Source organism: Carcharhinus amblyrhynchos, unplaced genomic scaffold, assembly GCF_965287045.1.
Source record: "Carcharhinus amblyrhynchos unplaced genomic scaffold, sCarAmb.v2.hapA chromosome_122, whole genome shotgun sequence".
NCBI lineage: Eukaryota > Metazoa > Chordata > Chondrichthyes > Carcharhiniformes > Carcharhinidae > Carcharhinus > Carcharhinus amblyrhynchos.
The window spans coordinates 477294-500527 of record NW_027649862.1 but is presented as its reverse complement, the minus strand read 5'-3'; the positions used below and the strand labels follow the sequence as shown (position 1 = coordinate 500527).

Sequence of the window (23234 nt, the reverse complement as noted above, 5' to 3'; positions counted from 1 at the left end):
ACAGACAGTGACCTAAGTCGGGACTCAAACCCGGGTCCCTGGCGCTGTGAGGCTACGGTGCTAACCCACTGTGCCATACATGCACTACCCTCTGCATGAAGAAGTTGACCCTCCAACAATGCGGAGCTCCCTCAGCACTGACCCTCCCACGGTGCGGCGCTCCCTCAGCACTGACCCTCCCACAGTGCGGCGCTCCCTCAGCACTGACCCTCCCACAGTGCGGCGCTCCCTCAGCACCGACCCTCCCACAGTGCGGCGCTCCCTCAGCACTGACCCTCCCACAGTGCGGCGCTCCCTCAGCACTGACCCTCCCACAGTGCGGCGCTCCCTCGGCACTGACCCCACCATAGTGTGGCGCTCCCTCCATGACACGTCCTTGGGGAATGAACCTGCCACTCATTATATTGATCTTCCTCTACACCCTAGCTATGACTGTAACACTACATTCTGCACCCTCCCCGTTCCTTCTCTATGAACAGTAATCTTTGTCTGTATAGCAGACAAGAAACAATACTTTTCACTGTATCCCAATACATGTGACAATAATAAATCTATGTACTCTATGAATGGTATGCTTTGTCTGTATAGCTCAAGAAACAATACTTTTCACTGTATCCCAATACGTACGACAATAATAAATCAAATCTAATATATATTTCCAAGTTGGGATGGCAAATGGCTCAGAGGGGGAACTTGCAGGTGGTGATGTTCCCCATGTGTCTTATAGAATCCCCACAGTGCAGAAGGAGGCCATTCAGCCTATCAAGTCTGCACTGACCGCAATCCCACCCAGTCCCTATCCCCATAACCGCACACATTTACCCTACTAATCCCCTTGACACTAAGGGGTAATTTAGCACAGTCAATCAACCTAACCCGCACATCTTTGGACTGTGGGAGGAAACCGGAGCACCCAGAGGAAACCCATGCAGACGTGGAGAGAACGTGCACACTCCACACAGACAGGGACCCGATGCTTGAATCGAACCCAGATCCCTGGTGCTGTGAGGCAGCAGTGCTTACCACTGTGCCACCGTGCTGCCTGTCACCCCTTGTCCTGCTAGATGGCAGAGGTGGCGGGTTTGGAAGGTGCTGTTGAAGGAGCCTTGGTGAGTTGCTGCGGTGCATCTTGTAGATGGTACACACGGCTGTGTCAGTGGTGGAGGGGGTGAGTGTTTGAGGTTAGCGTGTCGATCGAGCAGAGCTGCTTTGTCCAGGATGGTGTCAAACTGCTTGAGTGTTGTTGGAGCCGCACTCATCCAGGCAAGTGGAGATTGTTGTTGGAGAGACACTCATCCAGGCAAGTGGAGATTGTTGTTGGAGAGACATTCATCCAGACAAGAGGAGAGTGTTGTTGGAGAGACACTCATCCAGGCAAGTGGTGATTGTTGTCAGAGAGACCCTCATCGAGGCAAGTGGCAATTGTTCTTGGAGCCGCACTCATCCAGGCAAGTGGAGATTGTTGTTGGAACCGCACTCATCCAGGCAAGTGGAGATTGTTGTTGGAGAGACCCTCATCCAGGCAAGTGGAGATTCTTGTTGGAGAGACCCTCATCCAGGCAAGTGGGGATTGTTGTTGGAGAGACCCTCATCCAGGCAAGTGGAGATTGTTGTTGGAGAGACCCTCATCCAGGCAAGTGGAGATTCTTGTTGGAGAGACCCTCATCCAGGCAAGTGGAGATTGTTGTTGGAGAGACACTCATCCAGGCAAATGGGGATTGTTGTTGGAGAGACCCTCATCCAGGCAAGTGGAGATTGTTGTTGGAGAGACCCTCATCCAGGCAAGCGGAGACTGTTGTTGGAGCCGCGCTCATCCAGGCAAGTGGAGATTGTTGTTGGAGAGACCCTCATCCAGGCAAGTGGGGATTGTTGTTGGAGAGACATTCATCCAGGCAAGTGGGCATTGTTGTTGGAGAGACCCTCATCCAGGCAAGTGGGCATTGTTGTTGGAGAGACCCTCATCCAGGCAAGTGGGCATTGTTGTTGGAGAGACCCTCATCCAGGCAAGTGGGCATTGTTGTTGGAGAGACCCTCATCCAGGCAAGTGGAGAGTATTCCATCACACTCCCAAATTGTGTCCTTTTTGATGGTGGACAGGCTTTGTGGGATGTCAGGAGGTGAGTTACTTCCCCAGGATTGCCAGTGTATTCCCGGGGTCATTCAGGCCACAACAGGTAGAATGTCTCACTCGATAGCGCGATGCCTTGTGATGCAGTTTGCAGAATTGTGCGTTTGAACAGTGTCGGCCCACACCTGAAATCACTGGAATTATAAAGAAATAAAAATAGGATTCCTGAAACACGCGCTGAACAATGTGTGTGGGCAGCCAATACCAGGGGGAAGTTAAACATTCAGGCATTGATTTAATTTTCGCAAGCTGTGTGACAGGCTGGATGATTATTGCTGCACTGGAGAGGTGCATCGAACAGGGAGGGAGGGGGACCCACCAACCCAGCTCCTAACCAAGCTCATCTCTCCGAGTGGCTGTCAGACACAGGGAGGGGAGGCCTGGCTGACTGGTGTGGGTGGGGGTTGGGGGGGAATCAAAGCCCAGCCTGGTTTCTGACCCCTGGCTTGCCCGCACCTCTCCCTCCACCCCTCCCCACCACCAACCCCCAACTCCGCTTTGTAACCCTACCCCTGAATACATTTGGGGCTGGGGAGTTCATTGCCTCAAGCTCCCGCACCATACCCTGTCCTCCCCCTTCCTGCGACAGAAGACGGATTGAAATAACGCATGTGCGGTTGAGCCCAGCGATGCCCCCCATGACTGAATACCTTGCCAACCTTTAACACTCACCATTTTTACAATGTGTCTGTTAACGTGTGTGTGCAAGTGGGAGTGCCAGTGGGGCTGGGGTGCATGTGTGAGTGTACGTGGGTGTATGTATGTTCAGTGGGGCAGCATGGTCGCTGCAGGCTTGGAGGACCGAAGGCCCTGTTCCTGTACTGTAATTTTCTTTTTTCTTTGTTCTTTGAGTGCGAGTGTATGAAAGTGTGCGCGAGTGAGCGTGTCCACGAGTGACCGTGTGCGCAAGTGTGTGTGCACGCATGCAAATATGAGTGCGAGTGACTGAGGTGGCACAGTGGGTTAGCACTGCTGCCTCACAGCGCCAGGGACCTGGGTTCGATTCCCGGCTTGGGTCACTGTCTGTGCGGAGTTTGCACATTCTCCCTGTTCTACATGGGTTTCCTCCGGTAACTCTGGTTTCCTCCCAGAGTCCAAAGATGTACAGGTTAGGGTGGATTGGCCATGCTAAATTGCCCCTTAGTGTCCAGAGATGCATTGGTTAGATGGATTGGCCATGCTAAATTGTCCCTTAGTGTCTAAAGATGTGCAGGTTTGGTGGATTGGTCATGGTAAGTTGCCTCTTAGTGTCCAAAGATGTGCGGGTTAGGTGGATTGGCCATGCTAAATTGACCCGTAGTGTCAGGAGGATTAGTAGGGTAAATGTTCGGGATTCCAGGGATAGGGTCTGGGTGGGATTGTGGTCGGTGCAGACACAATGGGCCGAATAGCCTCTGTCTGCACTGTTGGACTCGATGATTCTATGAGTGCGAGTGTGTGAGTTATGTGTCTGAGGGCACTGGACTACCGGACTACATCGGAAAGATAACAACTGCAGGCCAGTGCAAGATGAACAAAGCACAGAAGGTGGGAGGTTGCACCGTGCAAATATGACGCCACTGTTTAAAAAAGGAGGTAGACAAACGGCAGATAACTACAGGCCAGTTAGCTTCACTTCTGTATCAGGAATATGTTTGAATCTATCATCAAGGAAGAAATTGCGAGACATCTGGATATAAATTGTCCCATTGGTAAGACGCAGCATGGATTCACGAGGAGCAGGTCATGTTTGACTAATTTGGTGGAATTATTTGAGAATATTACATGTGCAGTGGACAATGGGGAACCTGTGGATGTGGTGTATCTGGATTTCCAGAAGGCATTTGATAAGGTGCTGCACCAAAGACTGCTACATAAGATAGAAGTGCAAAGTGTTACGGGTAATGTATTAGCATGGATAGACGACTAGTTGACGAACAGAAAGCAAAGACGGGGGGGTAAATGGATGTTCTTCTGGTCGGCGATCAGTGACTAGTGGCGTGTCTCAGGGATCAGTGTTGGGACTGCAGTTGTTTACGATTTACATAGATGATTTGGAGTTGGGGACCAAGGGTAGAGTGTTAAAATTTGCAGATGACACTAAGATGAGTGGCAGAGCAAAGTGTGCAGAGGACGCTGAAAGTCTGCAAATGGATATAGATAGTCTAAGTGAGTGGGCGAGGGTCTGGCAGATGGAGTACAATATTGGTAAATGTGAGGTCATCCATTTTGGTCGGAATAACAGCAAAATGGACTATTATTTAAGTGCTAACAAATTGCAGCATGCTGCTGTGCAGAGGGACCTGGATGTCCTTGTGCAGGAATCTCAAGGAGTTGGTTTGCAGGTGCAGCAGGTAATGAAGAAGGAAAATGGAATTTTGTCCTTCATTGCCAGAGGGATGGAGTTTAAAAACAGCGAGGTTATGTTGCAGCTGTATAAGGTGCTGGTGAGGCCACACCTGGAGTTACTGTGCACAGTTTTGGTCTCCTTACTTGAGAAAGGATATACTGGCACTGGAGGGGGTGCAGAGGAGATTCACTAGGTTGATTCTGGAGTTGAGAGGGTTGGTTTATGAGGAGAGACTGAGTGGACTGGGGCAAGACTCATTGGAATTCAGAAGAATGAGGGGAGATCTTATAGAAACATATAAGATTATGAAGGGAATAGATAAGATAGAAGCAGGGAAGTTGTTTCCACTGGTGGGTGAAACTAGAACTAGGGAGCATGGCCTCAAAATAAGGGGGAGCAGATTTAGGACTGAGTTGAGGAGGAACTTCTTCACACAAAGGGTTGTGAATCTGTGGAATTCCCTGCCCAGTTGAGGCTCCCTCATTGAATGTTTTTAAGGCAAGGATAGATAGATTTTTGAACAGTAAAGGAATTAAGGGGAGTGGGCGGGTAAGTGGAGCTGATTCCACAAGAAGATCAGCCATGATCTTATTGAATGGCAGAGCAGGCTCGAGGGGCCAGACGGCCCACTCCTGCTCCTAGTTCTTACATTTACCAGGGGAATTGGCAAAGCCTGGAGGGGGAAGCAAAGACACAGGAAAGGGCTTTAACAGGATTATTGGATGAGGTAGATGCTAAGGGGTTATCCGCCCCCTGAGTGGAGTGTCCAAAACAGGGGAGGGGGGTGTGGGAGGGGGAGGGGGACACAGTCTGAGGATCAGCGGGGGGTGGGGGGGGGGTGCAATTTTGCACTGCGATGAGGAGGATTTTCTTCCTGTTGAATCTTGGCCATTGGGCAGCCATCTTCTCACTGCCTATCTTTATTGCTCTCTCACCCTCCACCTTGACCAACCCCACCCTCTGCCCCCTCCCCCTTGACACCCACACCCTCTCTCCATTCCAACCACCACCCCCTGACCCTTGGACAGTCGTCTACATCTGCTGCTCCCCCGACACCTTCCGCCAGCTGATTCTAAATGCCAAGCGGGCAGGCATGACCAGCGGAGAGTACGCCTTCTTCCACCTGGATGTCTTCGGGGAGAGCCTCCGGGGGGGCACCTGGACAGGCGCCGCTGTTGCCATGGAGACGGCAGGACCAGAATGATCAGGACGCCAAAGAGGCCTACGCTGTAAGAGTGCTGGTTGGGTAGAGGGAGGAGGGGGCAGGGGCATGGGGTTGGGGGGGTAGAGGGAGGAGGGGTCAGGGGTATAGATGTGGAGTGGGGGCGGGTATCTGCCCCATACCTGAGTATACAAGCCCTGCAGTGCCGAACAAGGCCATTTGGCCCATCATATCCACACCAACTCTCCAATATGACACGTTATGTAGGCAGTATCCCACTAACTGTATGCATTTACCCCGCTAATCCCCCTAACCTACACATCTTTGGACATTAAGGGGCAATTTAGCATGGCCAATCCACCTAACCTGCACATCTTTAGACACTAAGGGGTAATTTAGCATGGCCAATCCACCTAACCTGCACATCTTTGGACACTAAGGGGTAATTTAGCATGGCCAATCCACCTAACATGATGGACCGAAGGGCCTCCTACACTGTAAAGTCTCTGTGGTTTCGATTCTGCTTCATCCTTAAATGTCTTTCCACAAAACACCTCCTGCAATTCCCCTGGGAGTGAGTCCCACATTCCCCCCCCCCCCCCCCCCCCCCCCCGTGGGAGCGAGTCCTACATTCTCCCCCCGGGTGCAGACGTTCCCCTGAATTCCGATTGGATTTTCCCACTATTCCTGTTGATGAGTACTGATTAATTGTCCTATTGGAGTGATGTGGGTCTGGCTTGCCAAGGTGGTCCATGTTAGACTTTCCTCTCTCCCACAGGCGGTGATGGTGATAACATACAGGGAACCAGACAATCCTGAATACAGGCGCTTTGTGCAGGATTTAAAGGACTTTGCAATACTTCAATTTCACCATCAAGGATAGCCTGGTGAGTCGTGGTCGATTCGGGTAGTGGGAGCAGCGTGGTGCATAGACAGACGCTTTCCTGTCTACCCATTCCTGTCACCATAACACAGGAGGCTGCACTGCCACCTCAGAGTCCAAAGGGCAATCGTTCCACCCAGGGAGGGGAGAACCTCAACGCAGGCTGAAAGTGCACTATCGAGGGAGGGTCAGTGCTGAGGGAGCACCACACTGCGGGAGGGTCAGTGCTGAGGGAGCGCCGCACTGTGGGAGGGTCGGTGCTGAGGGAGCGCCGCACTGTGGGAGGGTCAGTGCTGAGGAGCGCCGCACTGTGGGAGGGTCGGTGCTGAGGGAGCGCCGCACTGTGGGAGGGTCAGTGCTGAGGGAGCGCCGCACTGTGGGAGGATCAGTGCTGAGGGAGCGCCGCACTGTGGGAGGGTCAGTGCTGAGGGAGCGCCGCACTGTGGGGAGGGTCGGTGCCGAGGGAGCGCCGCACTGTGGGGAGGGTCGGTGCTGAGGGAGCGCCGCACTGTGGGGAGGGTCGGTGCCGAGGGAGCGCCGCACTGTGGGAGGGTCGGTGCCGAGGGAGCGCCCGTGGGGGGGGTCGGTGCCAGGGAGCGCCGCACTGTGGGAGGGTCGGTGCCGAGGGAGCGCCGCACTGTGGGAGGGTCAGTGCCGAGGGGAGCGCCGCACTGTGGGAGGGTCGGTGCTGAGGGAGCGCCGCACTGTGGGAGGGTCAGTGCCGGGGGAGCGCCGCACTGCGGGAGGGTCGGTGCCGAGGGAGCGCCGCGTTGCGGGAGGTCAGTGCCGAGGGAGCGCCGCGTTGCAGGAGGGTCAGTGCCGAGGGAGTGCCGCACTGTGGGAGGGTCGGTGCTGAGGGAGTGCCGCACTGCGGGAGGGTCGGTGCTGAGGGAACGTCGCACTGTGGGAGGGTCGGTGCTGAGGGAACGTCGCACTGTGGGAGGGTCGGTGCTGAGGGAACGTCGCACTGCGGGAGGGTCGGTGCTGAGGGAGCGCCGCACTGTGGGAGGGTCATTTCAGGTGTTTGAGACTCAGTCTAACCTCAGCTTCTCAATCTTCCAGATGAATTACATTGCAGGAGGGTTCTACGATGGAATCATGCTCTACGCCCATGCTTTGAATGAGACACTCGCTGCTGGTGGGACCACCAGGAATGGGGCAGCCATCACACGCCAGATGTGGAACAGAACCTTCCATGGTAAAAAAAAAATGAGTGGTAACACCTGCCCCCCCATGAGAGAAAGAGAGAGAGAGAGAGAGCACCTACTGAGAGGGAGGAGAGCACTTAGTGTACAGATAGCCCCCTCGACAGGGGACTGTGGCACACCAATCAGGGTACAGATACCCCCACTTGGGGGGGGATCTGAGGGATGCCGGTCAGTGTACAGATATCTCCCTGAGAGAGGGGACCGAGGGACACGAGCCAGTGTACAGACAGCGCCCCCCTCAAGAGGAGAGAAATTTCCAAGTCGGATGGCGAGTGGCTCGGGAGTGGGGATCTTGCAGGTGGTGGTGTTCCCCATGTGTCTGCTGCACCTCACCTTGTCCTTGGAGGTGGTAATGTTTCAGAATGCGGGAGGTGTTGTAGAACAGGTAGTGTGTCAGGCTGGCGAAAATGGAGAGAGGGAGGGCTGGATCCAACGGCAGAGTTGCTGGAAACACATTTTCCATTTGATTTTCCATAGGGGTGACGGGCTTTCTGAAAATGGATGAGAACGGAGACCGGGAGAATGACTACTCGCTGTGGGACATGACCGACACAGAGTCCGGAACATTCCAGGTCAGCAAATTGCCATCCATACTCTCGCGGTTACCCCACACCCGTCTGGGGGTGCAAAGATCGAAGAATAAAGAAAATTACAGCACAGGAACAGGCCCTTCGGCCCCTCCAAGCCTGCACCGACCATGCTGCCCTGACTGAACTAAAACCCCCTACCCTTCTGAGGACCATATCCCTCTATTCCCGTCCTGTTCATGGATTTGTCCAGACACCCCTTAAAAGTCATGACTGTATCCGCTTTCATTGCCGAGGGAACGCCGCACTGTGGGAGGATCGGTGCCGAGGGAGCGCCGCACTGTGGGAGGGTCGGTGCCAAGGGAGCGCCGCACTGTGGGAGGGTCGGTGCAGAGGGAGCGCCGCACTGTGGGAGGGTCGGTGCTGAGGGAGCGCCGCACTGTGGGAGGATCGGTGCCGAGGGAGCGCCGCACTGCGGGAGGGTCGGTGCCGAGGGAGCGCCGCACTGTGGAGGGTCGGTGCCGAGGGAGCGCCGCACTGTGGGAGGATCAGTGCTGAGGGAGCGCCGCACTGTGGGAGGGTCGGTGCCGAGGGAGTGCCGCACTGTGGGAGGATCGGTGCTGAGGGAGCGCCGCACTGTGGGAGGATCGGTGCTGAGGGAGCACCGCACTGCGGGAGGGTCAGTGCTGAGGGAGTGCCGCACTGTGAGACAGTCAGCGCTGAGGGAGCGCCGCACTGTGGGAGGGTCAGTGCTGAGGGAGCGCCGCACTGTGAGACAGTCAGCGCTGAGGGAGCGCCGCACTGTGGGAGGGTCGGTGCCGAGGGAGCGCCGCACTGTGGGAGGATCGGTGCTGAGGGAGCACCGCACTGCGGAGGGTCAGTGCTGAGGGAGCGCCGCACTGTGGGAGGGTCAGCGCTGAGGGAGCGCTGCACTGTGGGAGGGTCGGTGCTGAGGGAGCGCTGCACTGTGGGAGGGTCAGCGCTGAGGGAGCGCTGCACTGTGGGAGGGTCGGTGCTGAGGGAGCACCGCACTGTGGGAGGGTCAGCGCTGGGGGAGCGCCGCACTGTGGGAGGGTCAGCGCTGAGGGAGCGCTGCACTGTGGGAGGGTCGGTGCTGAGGGAGTGCCGCACTGTGCACCCTCACACAGTGCGACGCCCCCTCAGTGCCACTGTGGTAATATCAGTTTTTTGAACGGGACTAGGAGCCACTGGCACCTGAAGCCAGTGCTGAGTCTGTTGCAAGGTTAACAATGATCTATCCTTCCTTTCCCTCTGCCCTGCCACTTCAGGTGGTGTCTCATTACAACGGGACAATGAAAAGGATCCTGCCTGTTGCTGGAGTGGAGATTCACTGCCTGGGAATGCCGTGCCAAAGGATGTTCCTCACTGTGGGTTTGAGAATGAGAAACCAGCCTGCCAGAAAGGTCAGTATCGATCCAGAGCACCGAACGGCCTGTGGGACGAGACACAACTCTGCCCTTCCCACCCGACTTGCAATATATTGGAGAGGCAGCTGGATATAGCACTTGGGGCGAATGGGATCAAAGGGGAGAAAGTAGGATGGGGCTATTGAGTTGGAAGATCAGCCATGATCGTGGTGAATGGCGGGAGCAGGCTCGAAGGGCTGAATGGCCTCCTCCTGCTCCTATCTTCTACATTTCTATGTTGCTATATCGGTCATTCCTTCACTGTGGCTGGAGTCAAAATCCTGCAACTTCCTCCCTAACAGCACTGCGGTGCACCTACACAGTAAGAAGTGTCACAACACCAGGTTAAAGTCCAGCAGGTTTATTTGGTAGTAAACACCACTAGCTTTCGGAATACTGTTCCTTTGTCAGGTGAGCGGGGAGTTCTGATCACAAACAGAGTATATAAAGGCACACACAGTTTACAGAATACTGATTAGAATGAGAGTCTTTACAGCTAATCAGGTGTACCGACACCACATGGGATGTGTTGAGGACCGGATCAGAAACTCCATGGTTTGTTATGAAGTTAGCCGAGACTCCAACTTTATTTGACTTTAGCATGAGTGTGAGGATAAGGTTTTTTTGTTCCAACAGTGGTTCGATGGGTGGCATGGCAGCACAGTGGTTAGCACTGCTGCCTCACACTGCCAGGGACCTGGGTTCGATTCCCGGCTTGGGTCACTGTCTGTGTGGAGTCTGCATTCCTCCCCAGTGTCTGTGGGTTTCCTCTGGGTGCTCCTCTGGGTGCTCCGGTTTCCTCCCACAGTCCAAAAGATGTGCTGGTTAGGGTGCATTGAGCCAAACAGGCACCAGAATGTGGCCACTGGGAGAGTTCCACAGTAACTTCATTGCAGTGTTAATACAAGCGTTACTGATGACTATTAAACAACCTGTAAAACTTTAACCCACTCAGGAGCCTTCATCAAAACAAACTTTATTTAACAACACAGTTAGAATGTGACAAAAAGAATTAGCATAACCAATAAAATGCAAAAACATAACAAAGTATAATTCTTAGCACCTATCCATCTCTACAGTTCCAATTTAAGCAATATCCCCATAGACAGACAAACTACTTCAGAAACAATTAGCACTGGAAACAGATATTACCATTTGAACTCTAGATTTCCAGCCTTTTAACCTTTCTGTTCCAGGGAAAGATCAACCTTGAAGCAGCAGAACTTCAGAGGAAGAGAACTAATTGCTCCCAGTCTCTAACCTCCAGAGAGAGACAGAGAGCTATTTCTGCTCTCTACAAATCCCAAATAGCAACAGTGCTGGGTTTGTGTCTGTGAGTCTAGCCCTGCCCAGTCACATGACCCTACTCATCAGTCACCCTAATCAAGCCCCACTCTGAAAAACCCCAGGGGAAAACACTAAAATAACAATTTTGCGTTAGTCCCGATTAAAGCAAACATGCCAGCCATTAAGATCAATTATGCTGCTGCAGTAACAATCGCAAACTCCGCACAGACAGTGACCCGAGCCGGGAATCGAACCCCGGTCCCTGGCACCGTGAGGCAGCAGTGCTAACTACTGTACCACTGTGCCGCACCAGCTCCTCTTCCCTACGTAACTCTGGTTGCTTAAAAAGCTCTCCCCGTTCCCACGTAAACCGGACCATTATCCTGTTCTGCTGTACCAAATCCCAGGTTATTCCTGACGGGGATTCTGTTCTCTCCTCAGGAAGAGCATTTACGATGTTGGAGGTCCTGTCGATTGTGGTCAGTTTGATTCTCCTCATCATAACCATCACCTCCTTTCTCATCTACAGGTAAACGTACTTCCAGAAGGCATTCAGGGAGGGATGGGGTGTTGGGGGAGGAGTTGCGTCACTCCCCCAGAGGCAGTGCGGTCATTCTACACAATCGGCAGGCTTGAACAGGACGAGTTGACACTCAAACCTGTTGATACTTTATCTAGAATCGGCTGTCGGATTGCTGAGGGTTCTTGGGGGTGTGCTTCAATATCCAACCCAATAAAAATCTTTTGATTTCAGCCTGACTAAATTTAAATTGGTTCCACACAGCCGTGTGTGTGGGGATGAGTTTACCAGATTTTCACCAACCTGTGAATCTGAAACTGCTTCCGCCACCCAGTTTTGATGTTAAGGTTCCAGATTCACCCCCACTTGGGGGAAAACGTAGATGGGTGTTGTGAGTAAGTTTACAGATGACACAAAGATAAGGTGGAGTTGTGGATAGAGTAGAAGGTTGTCAAAGGATATAGCGGGCTGAGAACTCGGAGCAGGAGTCAGCCATCTGGCCCCTCAAGCCTGCTCCGCCATTCAATAAGATCATAGCTGATCTTTTCATGGACTCAGCTCCACTTACCCGCCCGCTCACTATAACCCTTAATTCCTTTCCTGTTCAAAAATCTATCTATCCTTGCCTTAAAAACATTCAATGAGGGAGCCTCAACTGGGCAGGGAATTCCACAGATTCACAACCCTTTGTGTGAAGAAGTTCCTCCTCAACTCAGTCCGAAATCTGCTCCCCCTTATTTTGAGACCATGCCCCCTAGTTCTAGTTTCACCCGCCAGTGGAAACAACTTCCCTGCTTCTATCTTATCTATTCCCTTCATAATCTTATATGTTTCTATAAGATCTCCCCTCATTCTTCTGAATTCCAATGAGTCTTGCCCCAGTCCACTCAGTCTCTCCTCATAAACCAACCCTCTCAACTCAGGAATCAACCTAGTGAATCTCCTCTGCACCCCCTCCAGTGTCAGTATATCCTTTCTCAAGTAAGGAGACCAAAACTGTACACAGTAACTCCAGGTGTGGCCTCACCAGCACCTTATACAGCTGCAACATAACCTCGCTGTTTTTAAACTCCATCCCTCTGGCAATGAAGGACAAAATTCCATTTTCCTTCTTCATTACCTGCTGCTTCTGCAAACCAACTCCTTGAGATTCCTGGATAAGGACATCCAGGTCCCTCTGCACAGCAGCATGCTGCAATTTTTTACCATTTAAATTATAGTCCATTTTGCTGTTATTCTGACCAAAATGGATGATCAGCTGTAGATAGGGGTGGAGAAATGGAGTTTAATCCCAGCAAGTGTGAGGGGCTGCAGTTTGGGAGATCAAATGTTAAGGGTGAATATACAGATACAGATACAGGACCCCAAACACCCCTGATGTTCAGAGGGATCCTGGGGTTCAAGTTCATAGCTCCCTGAAAGTGACCACACAAGTAGATAGGGTGGTAAAGAAGGCATACTGCTTTATTGGTCGGGGCATTGAATACAAGAATCAGAATGTTGCAGTTTTATAAAACTTTGGTTAGGCCGCACTTAAGAACATTACGTTCAATTCTGGTTGCCACGTTTACAGGAAGGATGTGGAGGCTTTGGAGAGGGTGCAGAGGATTTTTTTAAATTGAATTCAAATTCCACAGTCTGCCATGGGTTGGATTCAAACCCAGGTCCCCCAGAACTGTTGTTATTCATTTTTTAACCCACTGTGAATACAGTCAAAGTTGATATTGAGAGATGTTTTGTTTGGAGTCTGAAGGAATCAGTGCAAGCCTCGGGGTGGGATTAGTCCTGAAGTCGGAGATGATTGCATTGATCAGCAGGGTGGGTGTGAGGGGCACTGCAAACCAGTCCTGCTCCAACCTCTCCTATACTTTCACCCTTTTGCAGGAAGTTTAAACTGGAGAAGGAGCTGGCCAGCGAGGCTTTGGCGGATCCGGTGGGAGGACATCCAACTCAGCAACCTGGACAAGAACCTGAGGAGTGCAGGCAGCAAGCTGACCCTGTCCTTGGTAAGAGGGCCAGCCTCCCTCTGCTGTCTGTGTGTGTAACCCCGTTCTGTACCTGTCCTGGGAGTGTTTGATGGGGGGACAGTGTAGAGGGAGCTTTACTCTATATCTAACCCCATGCTGTACCTGTCCCGGGAGTGTTTGATGGGGGGACAGTGTAGAGGGAGCTTTACTCTGTATCTAACCCCGTGCTGTACCTGTCCTGGGAGTGTTTGATGGGGGGGACAGTGTAGAGGGAGCTTTACTCTGTATCTAACCCTGTGCTGTACCTGTCCTGGGAGTGTTTGATGGGGGGGACAGTGTAGAGGAAGCTTTACTCTGTATCTAACCCTGTGCTGCACCTGTCCTGGGAGTGTTTGATGGGGGGACAGTGTAGAGGGAGCTTTACTCTGTATCTAACCCTGTGCTGCACCTGTCCTGGGAGTGTTTGATGGGGGGATAGTGTAGAGGGAGCTTTACTCTGTATCTAACCCCGTGCTGTACCTGTCCTGGGAGTGTTTGATGGGGGGACAGTGTAGAGGGAGCTTTACTCTGTATCTAACCCTGTGCTGTACCTGTCCTGGGAGTGTTTGATGGGGGGACAGTGTAGAGGGAGCTTTACTCTGTATCTAACCCCATGCTGTACCTGTCCTGGGAGTGTTTGATGGGGGACAGTGTAGAGGGAGCTTTACTCTGTATCTAACCCCGTGCTGTACCTGTCCTGGGACTGTTTGATGGGGACAGTGTAGATGGAGCTTTACTCTGTATTCACAGTTCCTTTTAGTGGTCCTATTCTACCATGAACAGCCAGTACATTTTTCAGCGAAAGGCGGTCCTTCCCATGGTGAATGGCTGCCCCTTTTGGTTCCTCAGTCAGAGAGAGTGAGAACACTTTTAAGGAGATTCTAGTTGATGATGACATTGTATTCCCTTCCAGCATGGTTCAAACTATGGATCTTTGGTGACCAATGAAGGACATTTCCAAGTGTACGCCAAAACTGCTTACTACAAGGTGACAAACTTAACATCATGTTATAAAACCTTACTGTCAACAAGATCCGCAGTTTATTTTAACGTCTGTGTATGCAATTCCAATGGGAAGGGTTTTGGTCCATTGGGATTGTGTACAATGGGCGTGAATGGGAAGGGGTTTAGGTCCATTGGGATTGTGTACAATGGGAGTGAACGGGAAGGGGGTTTGGGTCCATTGGGATTGTGTACAATGGGAGTGAATGGGAAGGGGTTTCGGCGCATTGGGATTGTGTCCAATGTTCACTCGCTACTGGGGGGCGGGGGGCGGGGGGGGGGGGGTGGTGGTGGTGGTGGTGGGGAGGGGGGATGTGGGAGAACTTGGGACTCAGTACCACAGGGAGTGGGGGAGAATGTGGGACTTGCTCCCACGGGGGAAGTGGGAGAATGTGAGACTTGCTTCCACAGCGTTAGTGAGAGATAATGTGGGACTCGCTCCACGGAGGAAGTCGGAAGAATGTGGGGGCTCACTCCCACAGGGGAGTGGAGGAGAATGTGGGACTTGCTCCCACGGGGGGAGTGGGGGGAGAATGTGGGACTCGCTGCCACAGGGGGAGTGGGGGGAGAATGTGGGACTCGCTCCCATGGGGGAGTGGGGGAGAATGTGGGACTCGCTCCCAGTGGGAGTGGAGAAGAATGTCTAACTCGCTCTCAGGGGGTGTGGTGGAGAAGGTGGGACTCACTCCCAGGGCGAGTGATGGAGGCCAATGGCAGACATGTAATTAAGGGGGAAGCTGGGTAAACACATGAGGGAAAGAGGGATAGAAGATGTGTTGATGTTGTGAGGTGTAGCAGTGGAAGATTCAGATGGACTAGTATAGTCCAGATGGGTGGAATGACTGGTTTCATTGCTATAGTTTCTATATGATGATCCCCATGTGATGATGATATCTGTTATGGGAATGGGCTCCCAATTTGTGTTAATCAAACTGTTCCTCTTCTTCGTCCTTCCCCCCTTTCTCTGCCCTCAGGGGAACATTGTGGCCATTAAACACATCAACCGGAAGAGAGTGGAGTTGACTCGCAATGTCCTCTTCGAGCTGAAACATGTATGTTCCATCTTCCTCGCTCCCATGTCCATCTCTCTCTTTTTCCTTCCGTGGTCATGCTTTCTTTTTGCCTTTATTCTATGCCCCAGTTCTGGGTCATGGTATTGTCACTGGGCTGGTCATTCAGAAAACCTCAGTTAATGCTGTTCTTGAGTTGCTTGGTACGTGACCTCAGACTTTTATATCTTTTTCCCGATGGAAGAAGGTGGAAGAGAGAATATCTGGGGTGTGTGGGGTCCTGAATTATGCCGGCTGCTTTTCCCGAGGCAGCAGGAAGCGTAGACAGAGTCAATGGATGGTTTGCGTGACGGATTGGGCTACATTCACGACCTTTTGTAGTTCCTTGCGGTCTTGGACAGAGCAGGAGCCCAGACCAAGCTGTGATACAACCAGAAAAAATGCTTTCTGTGGTGCATCTGTAAAAGTTGGTGAGAGTCGTAGCTGACATGCCAAATTTCCTTCATCTTCAGAGAAAGTAGAGGTCTTGGTGTGGTTGAGATTGTTGATCCATTAGGATTGTATACAGTGGGAGTGAATGGGAAAGGGTTTGGATCCATTGGGATTGTGTACAATGGGAGTGAATGGGAAAGGGTTTGATCCATTGGGATTGTGTACAATGGGAGTGAATGGGAAAGGGTTTGATCCATTGGGATTGTGTACAATGGGAGTGAATGGGAAAGGGTTTGATCCATTGGGATTGTGTACAATGGGAGTGAATGGGAAAGGGTTTGGATCCATTGGGATTGTGTACAATGCAACTGAATGGGAAAGGGTTTGGATCCATTGGGATTGTGTACAATGGAACTGAATGGGAAAGGGTTTGGATCCATTGGGATTGTGTAGAATGGGACTGAATGGGAAGGGGTTTTGATCCATTGGGATTGTGTACAATGGGAGTGAACGGGAAAGGGTTTGATCCATTGGGATTGTGTACAATGGGAGTGAACGGGAAGGGATTTGGATCCATTGGGATTCTAAACAGAGGGAATCTATCTGTCAGAAATATCAGCCTTTTTGGTCAGTCGACATTTTGTCTTATCATTAGAATGCAGTGATTGGCAGATTGGACTCCATTTTCTTTAAGGTTGATGAGTGTGGGACACAATCTGAAGCCAGTTCCTAAGTCTAGCCGCCCGTGTGGCTACATTTCTCTCTGACTCTCCCTTGCTCTCACTCCGCAGATGAGAGATGTACAAAACGAACATCTGACACGCTTCATAGGGGCAAGCATCGAGCCCCCGAACATCTGCATCATTACAGAGTACTGTCCCCGAGGGAGCTTACAGGTATGAGACCCAAGGGAGGAATCTTTCACTCAGAAGCCTAGGTTTGATGGTGGGGAGGGAAGTGAGAGTGATGTCTACTAGGAGAGGAGGGGTAGTGGAATCGGGGCAAGGATGGGCGGGGGGAGATCTCGTGCTGTTCCATTCATTCAATACGCATCTGAAACCTTGCCAGGTAGGCTGTCTGCATTGGAGTAACTTCCAAAGAGGACGGCACGGCGGCATAGTGGGTTAGCGTTGCTGTCTCTCAGTGCCAGGGACCCGGATTCAATTCCCAGCTTGGGTCACTGCCTATATGGAGTCTGCACATTCTCCCCATGTCTGTGTGGGGTTTCCTCCAGGTGCTCTGGTTTCCTCCGAAAGACGTGTTAGGGTGTATTGGCTGTGCTAAATTCTCCCTCAGTGTACCTGAACAGGAGTGTGGTGACTAGGGGAATTTCACAGTAACTTCATTGCAGTGTTAATGAAAGCTGACTTGTGACACTAATAAATAAGCTAAATCTGACCTCTTTGACCAAACTTTTTGGTCACCTATCACAGAAATCATAGAACCCCTACAGTGCAGAAGGAGGCCATTTGGCCCATTGGGTCTACACCGATTATAATCCCATCCAGGCCCGACCTCTGTACCCCCACTTATTTATCCTAGTTAGTCCCCCTGACACTAAGGGGCAATTTAGCAGGGCCAATCCCCCTAACCTGCACATCTTTGGACAATAAGGGACAATTTAGCATGGCCAATCCACCTAACCTGCACATCTTTGGACACTAAGGGACAATTTAGCATGGCCAATCCACCTAACCTGCACATCTTTGGATGCTAAGGGACAATTTAGCATGGCCAATCCACCCTAACCTGCACATCTTTGGACACTAAGGGGCAATTTAGCAGGGCCAATCCCCCTAACCCGCACATCTTTGGACACTAAGGGGCAATTTAGCAGGGCCAATCCCCCTAACCTGCACATCTTTGGACAATAAGGGACAATTTAGCATGGCCAATCCACCTAACCTGCACATCTTTGGACACTAAGGGACAATTTAGCATGGCCAATCCACCTAACCTGCACATCTTTGGATGCTAAGGGACAATTTAGCATGGCCAATCCACCCTAACCTGCACATCTTTGGACACTAAGGGACAATTTAGCATGGCCAATCCACCTAACCTGCACATCTTTGGATACTAAGGGACAATTTAGCATGGCCAATCCACCCTAACCTGCACATCTTTGGACACTAAGGGACAATTTAGCATGGCCAATCCACCCTAACCCACACATCTTTGGACACTAAGGGACAATTTAGCATGGCCAATCCACCTAACCTGCACATCTTTGGACACTAAGGGACAATTTAGCATGGCCAATCCACCCTAACCTACACATCTTTGGACACTAAGGGACAATTTAGCATGGCCAATCCACCTAACCTGCACATCTTTGGACACTAAGGGACAATTTAGTGCAGCCATTGCACTTAATTCGTACATTTTTGGACTGTGGGAGGAAACCAGAGCACTTGGAAGAAACCATGCAGACACAGGGAGAACATGCAAACTCCACACAAACAGTGACCCAAGCCGGGAATCGGACAATAATAAATAAACTTTAATCTGGATCCCAAGGTGAGATCTTCAAAGGTGAAGTTTGGAAACCCACCTGTGTGTTCCAGTGAGATTGGTTGACAGTCCACAGAGGTCTGGGTGGGTTCTTGCAAAATCCATGGAATCCATTCTGGTGTTATTTGGCATTTATTGTGGTGTGCCGGGCCACAGTTGGCTCATTGACACATGTGTACCTCATACTCGATCTCCTCATGATGGCTATCTCTTTGTCTTTTCTTTTCAGGACATCTTGGAGAATGAGAGCATCACCCTGGACTGGATGTTTCGATACTCATTAATCAATGATATTGTTAAGGTATTGTGGAAGTTAAAATGCTCAGGTTAAAAAAAAAACCATGCCTTCTCTCTGACAGCTCGTGAGAATGTTATTAGTTACAGACCTTGAAGGGAGTCTGTTTGCTTTAGACTGATCTTATCTTGCCTTGGCCTCAAAACATTCTGTTTCTTCATCTTCACTGGAGGGTGAACAAGACCAGATTTTTTCCATAACAAGTACCAAAAGCAAGATATGGGGATTATGCTATGCAAAGTTACATGGGTATGATGGTATAGAGGGATATGGGCCAAATGCAGGCAATTGGGACAAGCTTAGGGGTTTAAAAAAAAGGGTGGCATGGACAGGTTGGGCCGAAGGGCCTGATTCCATGCTGTAAACCTCTACGACTCTATGACTCTAAATGGAAGAGTGGCAGAAGTCAATTTTTCATCGAATGAGGAAGGGCGAAAAGCCAGGATTTAATTGGAGAACCTGTACCTCTATGAAAGATCGGAAAAATCTCTTGTTCCTGATTTGCTGTAATTGACTATAACTGCAAAACCGTTTCTCTATAAGGTCAGAATGACTCCAGCCATTTCAATGGAGACCGGAGTGGGGGCAGTTCTCCTTGCTCACAAGTAATTAAAGACCTTGCATTGGATGCATGGTGTCCACCACTGTTTGTGTTAAGAGTCGATTCAGTGTGCCCAAGGCTGCTGGTACCCAAGGATCTCTGACACTAAGGCCCCGGTGATATGTCCTCCATGAGCGCTCAATGCAGCAAAGCAAAATCTGCAGGATACTGGGCAATGAGGTCTATGAAGACTGAATGACATTGAAGAACAGAGCTCTTATCCACCTGACCTACACATCTTTGACTCTAAGGGGCAAGTTAGCATGGCCAATCCAACTAACTTGTACACCTTTAGACACTAAGGGGTAATTTAGCATGCCCAATCCACCTAACCTGTACATCTTTGGACACTAAGGAGCAATTTAGCATGGCCAATCCACCCTAACCTGCACATCTTTGGACACTAAGGGACAATTTAGCATGGCCAATCCCCCCTAACCTGCACATCTTTGGACACTAAGGGACAATTTAGCATGGCCAATCCACCCTAACCTACACATCTTTGGACACTAAGAGACAATTTAGCTTGGGCAATACACTCAACCAGAGTACAGAGGCTAGAGCGCTCGCCTCAGAAGAAGAGACAGTACAGAGTGAGAGAGTGAGGAATGGTGGGGTGGGGGGTTGAAAGATGTGCTTCCAACCCCACCCCCCCACCATCTCCTCGCTGGGATATTGAGTGAGATGGCTGCTAGGGAGGTATGTTGACTTTGTTTTTTCTGCTCTGTGTGTAAGCATGCTTGGGACTGATTGTCTCTGTTGCCCTCTTCGCCTGCCTGATTCCACCGTCTCTCCCACCTCCTCCTCCACAGGGTATGGCATTTTTGCACAACAGTGTGATCGGTTGCCACGGAAACCTCAAGTCCTCCAACTGTGTGGTAGACAGTCGATTTGTCCTGAAGATCACCGATTACGGGCTGACCAGTTTCAGATCCTCGTCACATTCAGAAGACCAGCACCTTATGTATACAAGTGCGTCACTTAATGACCCACGTTCAGCTATTATTCAGAGTGCTGACATGGGGGCGGATGGGGTGCATGAAGGATTCCACATCAGTACCCATCATGTTCACCCTTAACTCTTCGATTGCCATCAAACTGAGGAGACTGACCATGTGTTGGAAAACCCAGAATGGGAATCATGGAGAAAATTGTTCACCCAGAGAGTGGGGGAGAACGTGGGACTCGCTCCCACAGGGGGAGAACGTGGGACTCGCTCCCACAGGGGGAGAACGTGGGACTCGCTCCCACAGGGGGAGAACGTGGGACTCGCTCCCACAGGGGGAGAACGTGGGACTCGCTCCCACAGGGGGAGAACGTGGGACTCGCTCCCACAGGGGGAGAACGTGGGACTCGCTCCCACAGGGGGAGAACGTGGGACTCGCTCCCACAGGGGGAGAACGTGGGACTCGCTCCCACAGGGGGAGAACGTGGGACTCGCTCCCACAGGGGGAGAACGTGGGACTCGCTCCCACGGTGGGGAGAATGTGGGACTCACTCCCGCGGGGGGGAGAATGTGGAACCCGCTCCTGCGGGGGCAGAATGTGGAACCCGCTCCCGCAGGGGCAGAATGTGGGACTCACTCCTGCGGGGGGGGAGAATGTGGGACTCGCTCCCATGGATGGGGAGAACGTGGGACTCGCTCCTGCGGCGGGGAGAATGTGGGACTCACTCCCACGGGAGGGGAGAATGTGGAACCCGCTCCCGCGGGGGCAGAATGTGGGACTCGCTCCTGCGGGAGGGGAGAATGTGGGACTTGCTCCCATGGGTGGGGAGAATGTGGGACTCACTGCCGCGGGGGGAGAATGTGGGACTCACTCCTGCGGGGGGGGAGAACGTGGGACTTGCTCCCGCGGTGGGGAGAATGTGGGACTCGCTCCCATGGTGGGGAGAATGTGGGACTCACTCCCATGGTGGGGAGAATGTGGGACTCGCTCCCATGGGGGGGAGAATGTGGGACTTGCTCCCATGGGGGGGAGAATGTGGGACTCACTGCCGCGGGGGGGAGAATGTGGGACTCACTCCTGCGGGGGGGGGAGAACGTGGGACTTGCTCCCATGGTGGGGAGAATGTGGAACCCGCTCCCGCGGGGGCAGAATGTGGGACTCGCTCCTGCGGGAGGGGAGAATGTGGGACTCGCTCCTGCGGGGGGGGAGAATGTGGGACTTGCTCCCATGGTGGGGAGAATGTGGGACTTGCTCCCATGGTGGGGAGAATGTGGGACTCACTGCCGCGGGGGGAGAATGTGGGACTCACTCCTGCGGGGGGGAGAATGTGGGACTCGCTCCCATGGTGGGGAGAGTGTGGGACTCACTCCCGCGGGGGGGAGAATGTGGGACTCGCTCCCATGGGGGGGAGAATGTGGGACTCGCTCCCATGGGGGGGAGAATGTGGGACTTGCTCCCATGGGTGGGGAGAATGTGGGACTCGCTCCCATGGGTGGGGAGAATGTGGGACTCGCTCCCATGGGTGGGGAGAATGTGGGACTCGCTCCCATGGGTGGGGAGAATGTGGGACTCGCTCCCGCGGTGGGGAGAATGTGGGACTCGCTCCCATGGGGGGGAGAATGTGGGACTCGCTCCCATGGGGGGGAGAATGTGGGACTCGCTCCCATGGGGGGGAGAATGTGGGACTCACTCCCATGGGTGGGGAGAATGTGGGACTCACTCCCATGGGTGGGGAGAATGTGGGACTCGCTCCCGCGGTGGGGAGAATGTGGGACTCGCTCCCATGGGGGGGAGAATGTGGGACTCGCTCCCATGGGTGGGGAGAATGTGGGACTCGCTCCCATGGGTGGGGAGAATGTGGGACTCGCTCCCGCGGTGGGGAGAATGTGGGACTCACTGCCGCGGGGGGAGAATGTGGGACTCGCTCCCATGGGTGGGGAGAGTGTGGGACTCGCTCCCGCGGGGGGGAGAATGTGGGACTCGCTCCCGCGGTGGGGAGAATGTGGGACTCGCTCCCGCGGGGGGGAGAATGTGGGACTCACTCCCGCGGGGGGAGAATGTGGGACTCGCTCCCATGGTGGGGAGAATGTGGGACTCGCTCCCATGGTGGGGAGAATGTGGGACTCGCTCCCATGGGTGGGGAGAAGGTGGGACTCGCTCCCGCGGGGGGGAGAATGTGGGACTCGCTCCCATGGGTGGGGAGAAGGTGGGACTCGCTCCCATGGGTGGGGAGAAGGTGGGACTCGCTCCCACGGTGGGGAGAATGTGGGACTCGCTCCCATGGGTGGGGAGAAGGTGGGACTCGCTCCCATGGGTGGGGAGAAGGTGGGACTCGCTCCCGCGGGGGGGAGAATGTGGGACTCGCTCCCGCGGTGGGGAGAATGTGGGACTCGCTCCCATGGGTGGGGAGAAGGTGGGACTCGCTCCCATGGGTGGGGAGAAGGTGGGACTCGCTCCCACGGTGGGGAGAATGTGGGACTCGCTGCCGCGGTGGGGAGAATGTGGGACTCGCTCCCACGGGGGGGAGAATGTGGGACTCGCTCCCATGGGGGGGAGAATGTGGGACTCACTCCCATGGGGAGGAGAATGTGGGACTCGCTCCTGCGGGAGGGGAGAATGTGGGACTCGCTCCTGCGGGAGGGGAGAATGTGGGACTCGCTCCCATGGGGGGGAGAATGTGGGACTCACTCCCGCGGGGGGGAGAATGTGGGACTCGCTCCTGCGGGAGGGGAGAATGTGGGACTCGCTCCCATGGGGGGGAGAATGTGGGACTCACTCCCGCGGGGGGGAGAATGTGGGACTCGCTCCCATGGTGGGGAGAATGTGGGACTCGCTCCCATGGGTGGGGAGAATGTGGGACTCGCTCCCATGGGTGGGGAGAACGTGGGACTCGCTCCCGCGGGGGGGAGAATGTGGGACTCGCTCCTGCGGGGGGAGTGGGGGAGAGTGCGGGAGG

The 23234-nt window shown here is 52.9% G+C and overlaps 1 protein-coding gene across 1 annotated transcript in view; it reads left to right on the top strand.

Annotated features, from left to right (window-relative positions):
- LOC145338638 (atrial natriuretic peptide receptor 1-like) overlaps window positions 1-23234 on the top strand; it is a 45744-nt gene that overhangs the window by 4733 nt on the left and 17777 nt on the right. Inside the window, 16 exon segments of the mRNA XM_080183022.1 lie at window positions 5486-5613; window positions 5615-5686; window positions 6398-6474; window positions 6476-6506; window positions 7565-7700; window positions 8188-8282; window positions 9527-9604; window positions 9607-9661; window positions 11393-11480; window positions 13356-13389; window positions 13391-13477; window positions 14391-14465; window positions 15454-15531; window positions 16713-16817; window positions 18665-18736; window positions 20144-20303. Coding sequence (XP_080039148.1) covers window positions 5486-5613; window positions 5615-5686; window positions 6398-6474; window positions 6476-6506; window positions 7565-7700; window positions 8188-8282; window positions 9527-9604; window positions 9607-9661; window positions 11393-11480; window positions 13356-13389; window positions 13391-13477; window positions 14391-14465; window positions 15454-15531; window positions 16713-16817; window positions 18665-18736; window positions 20144-20303 — 1371 coding nt within the window.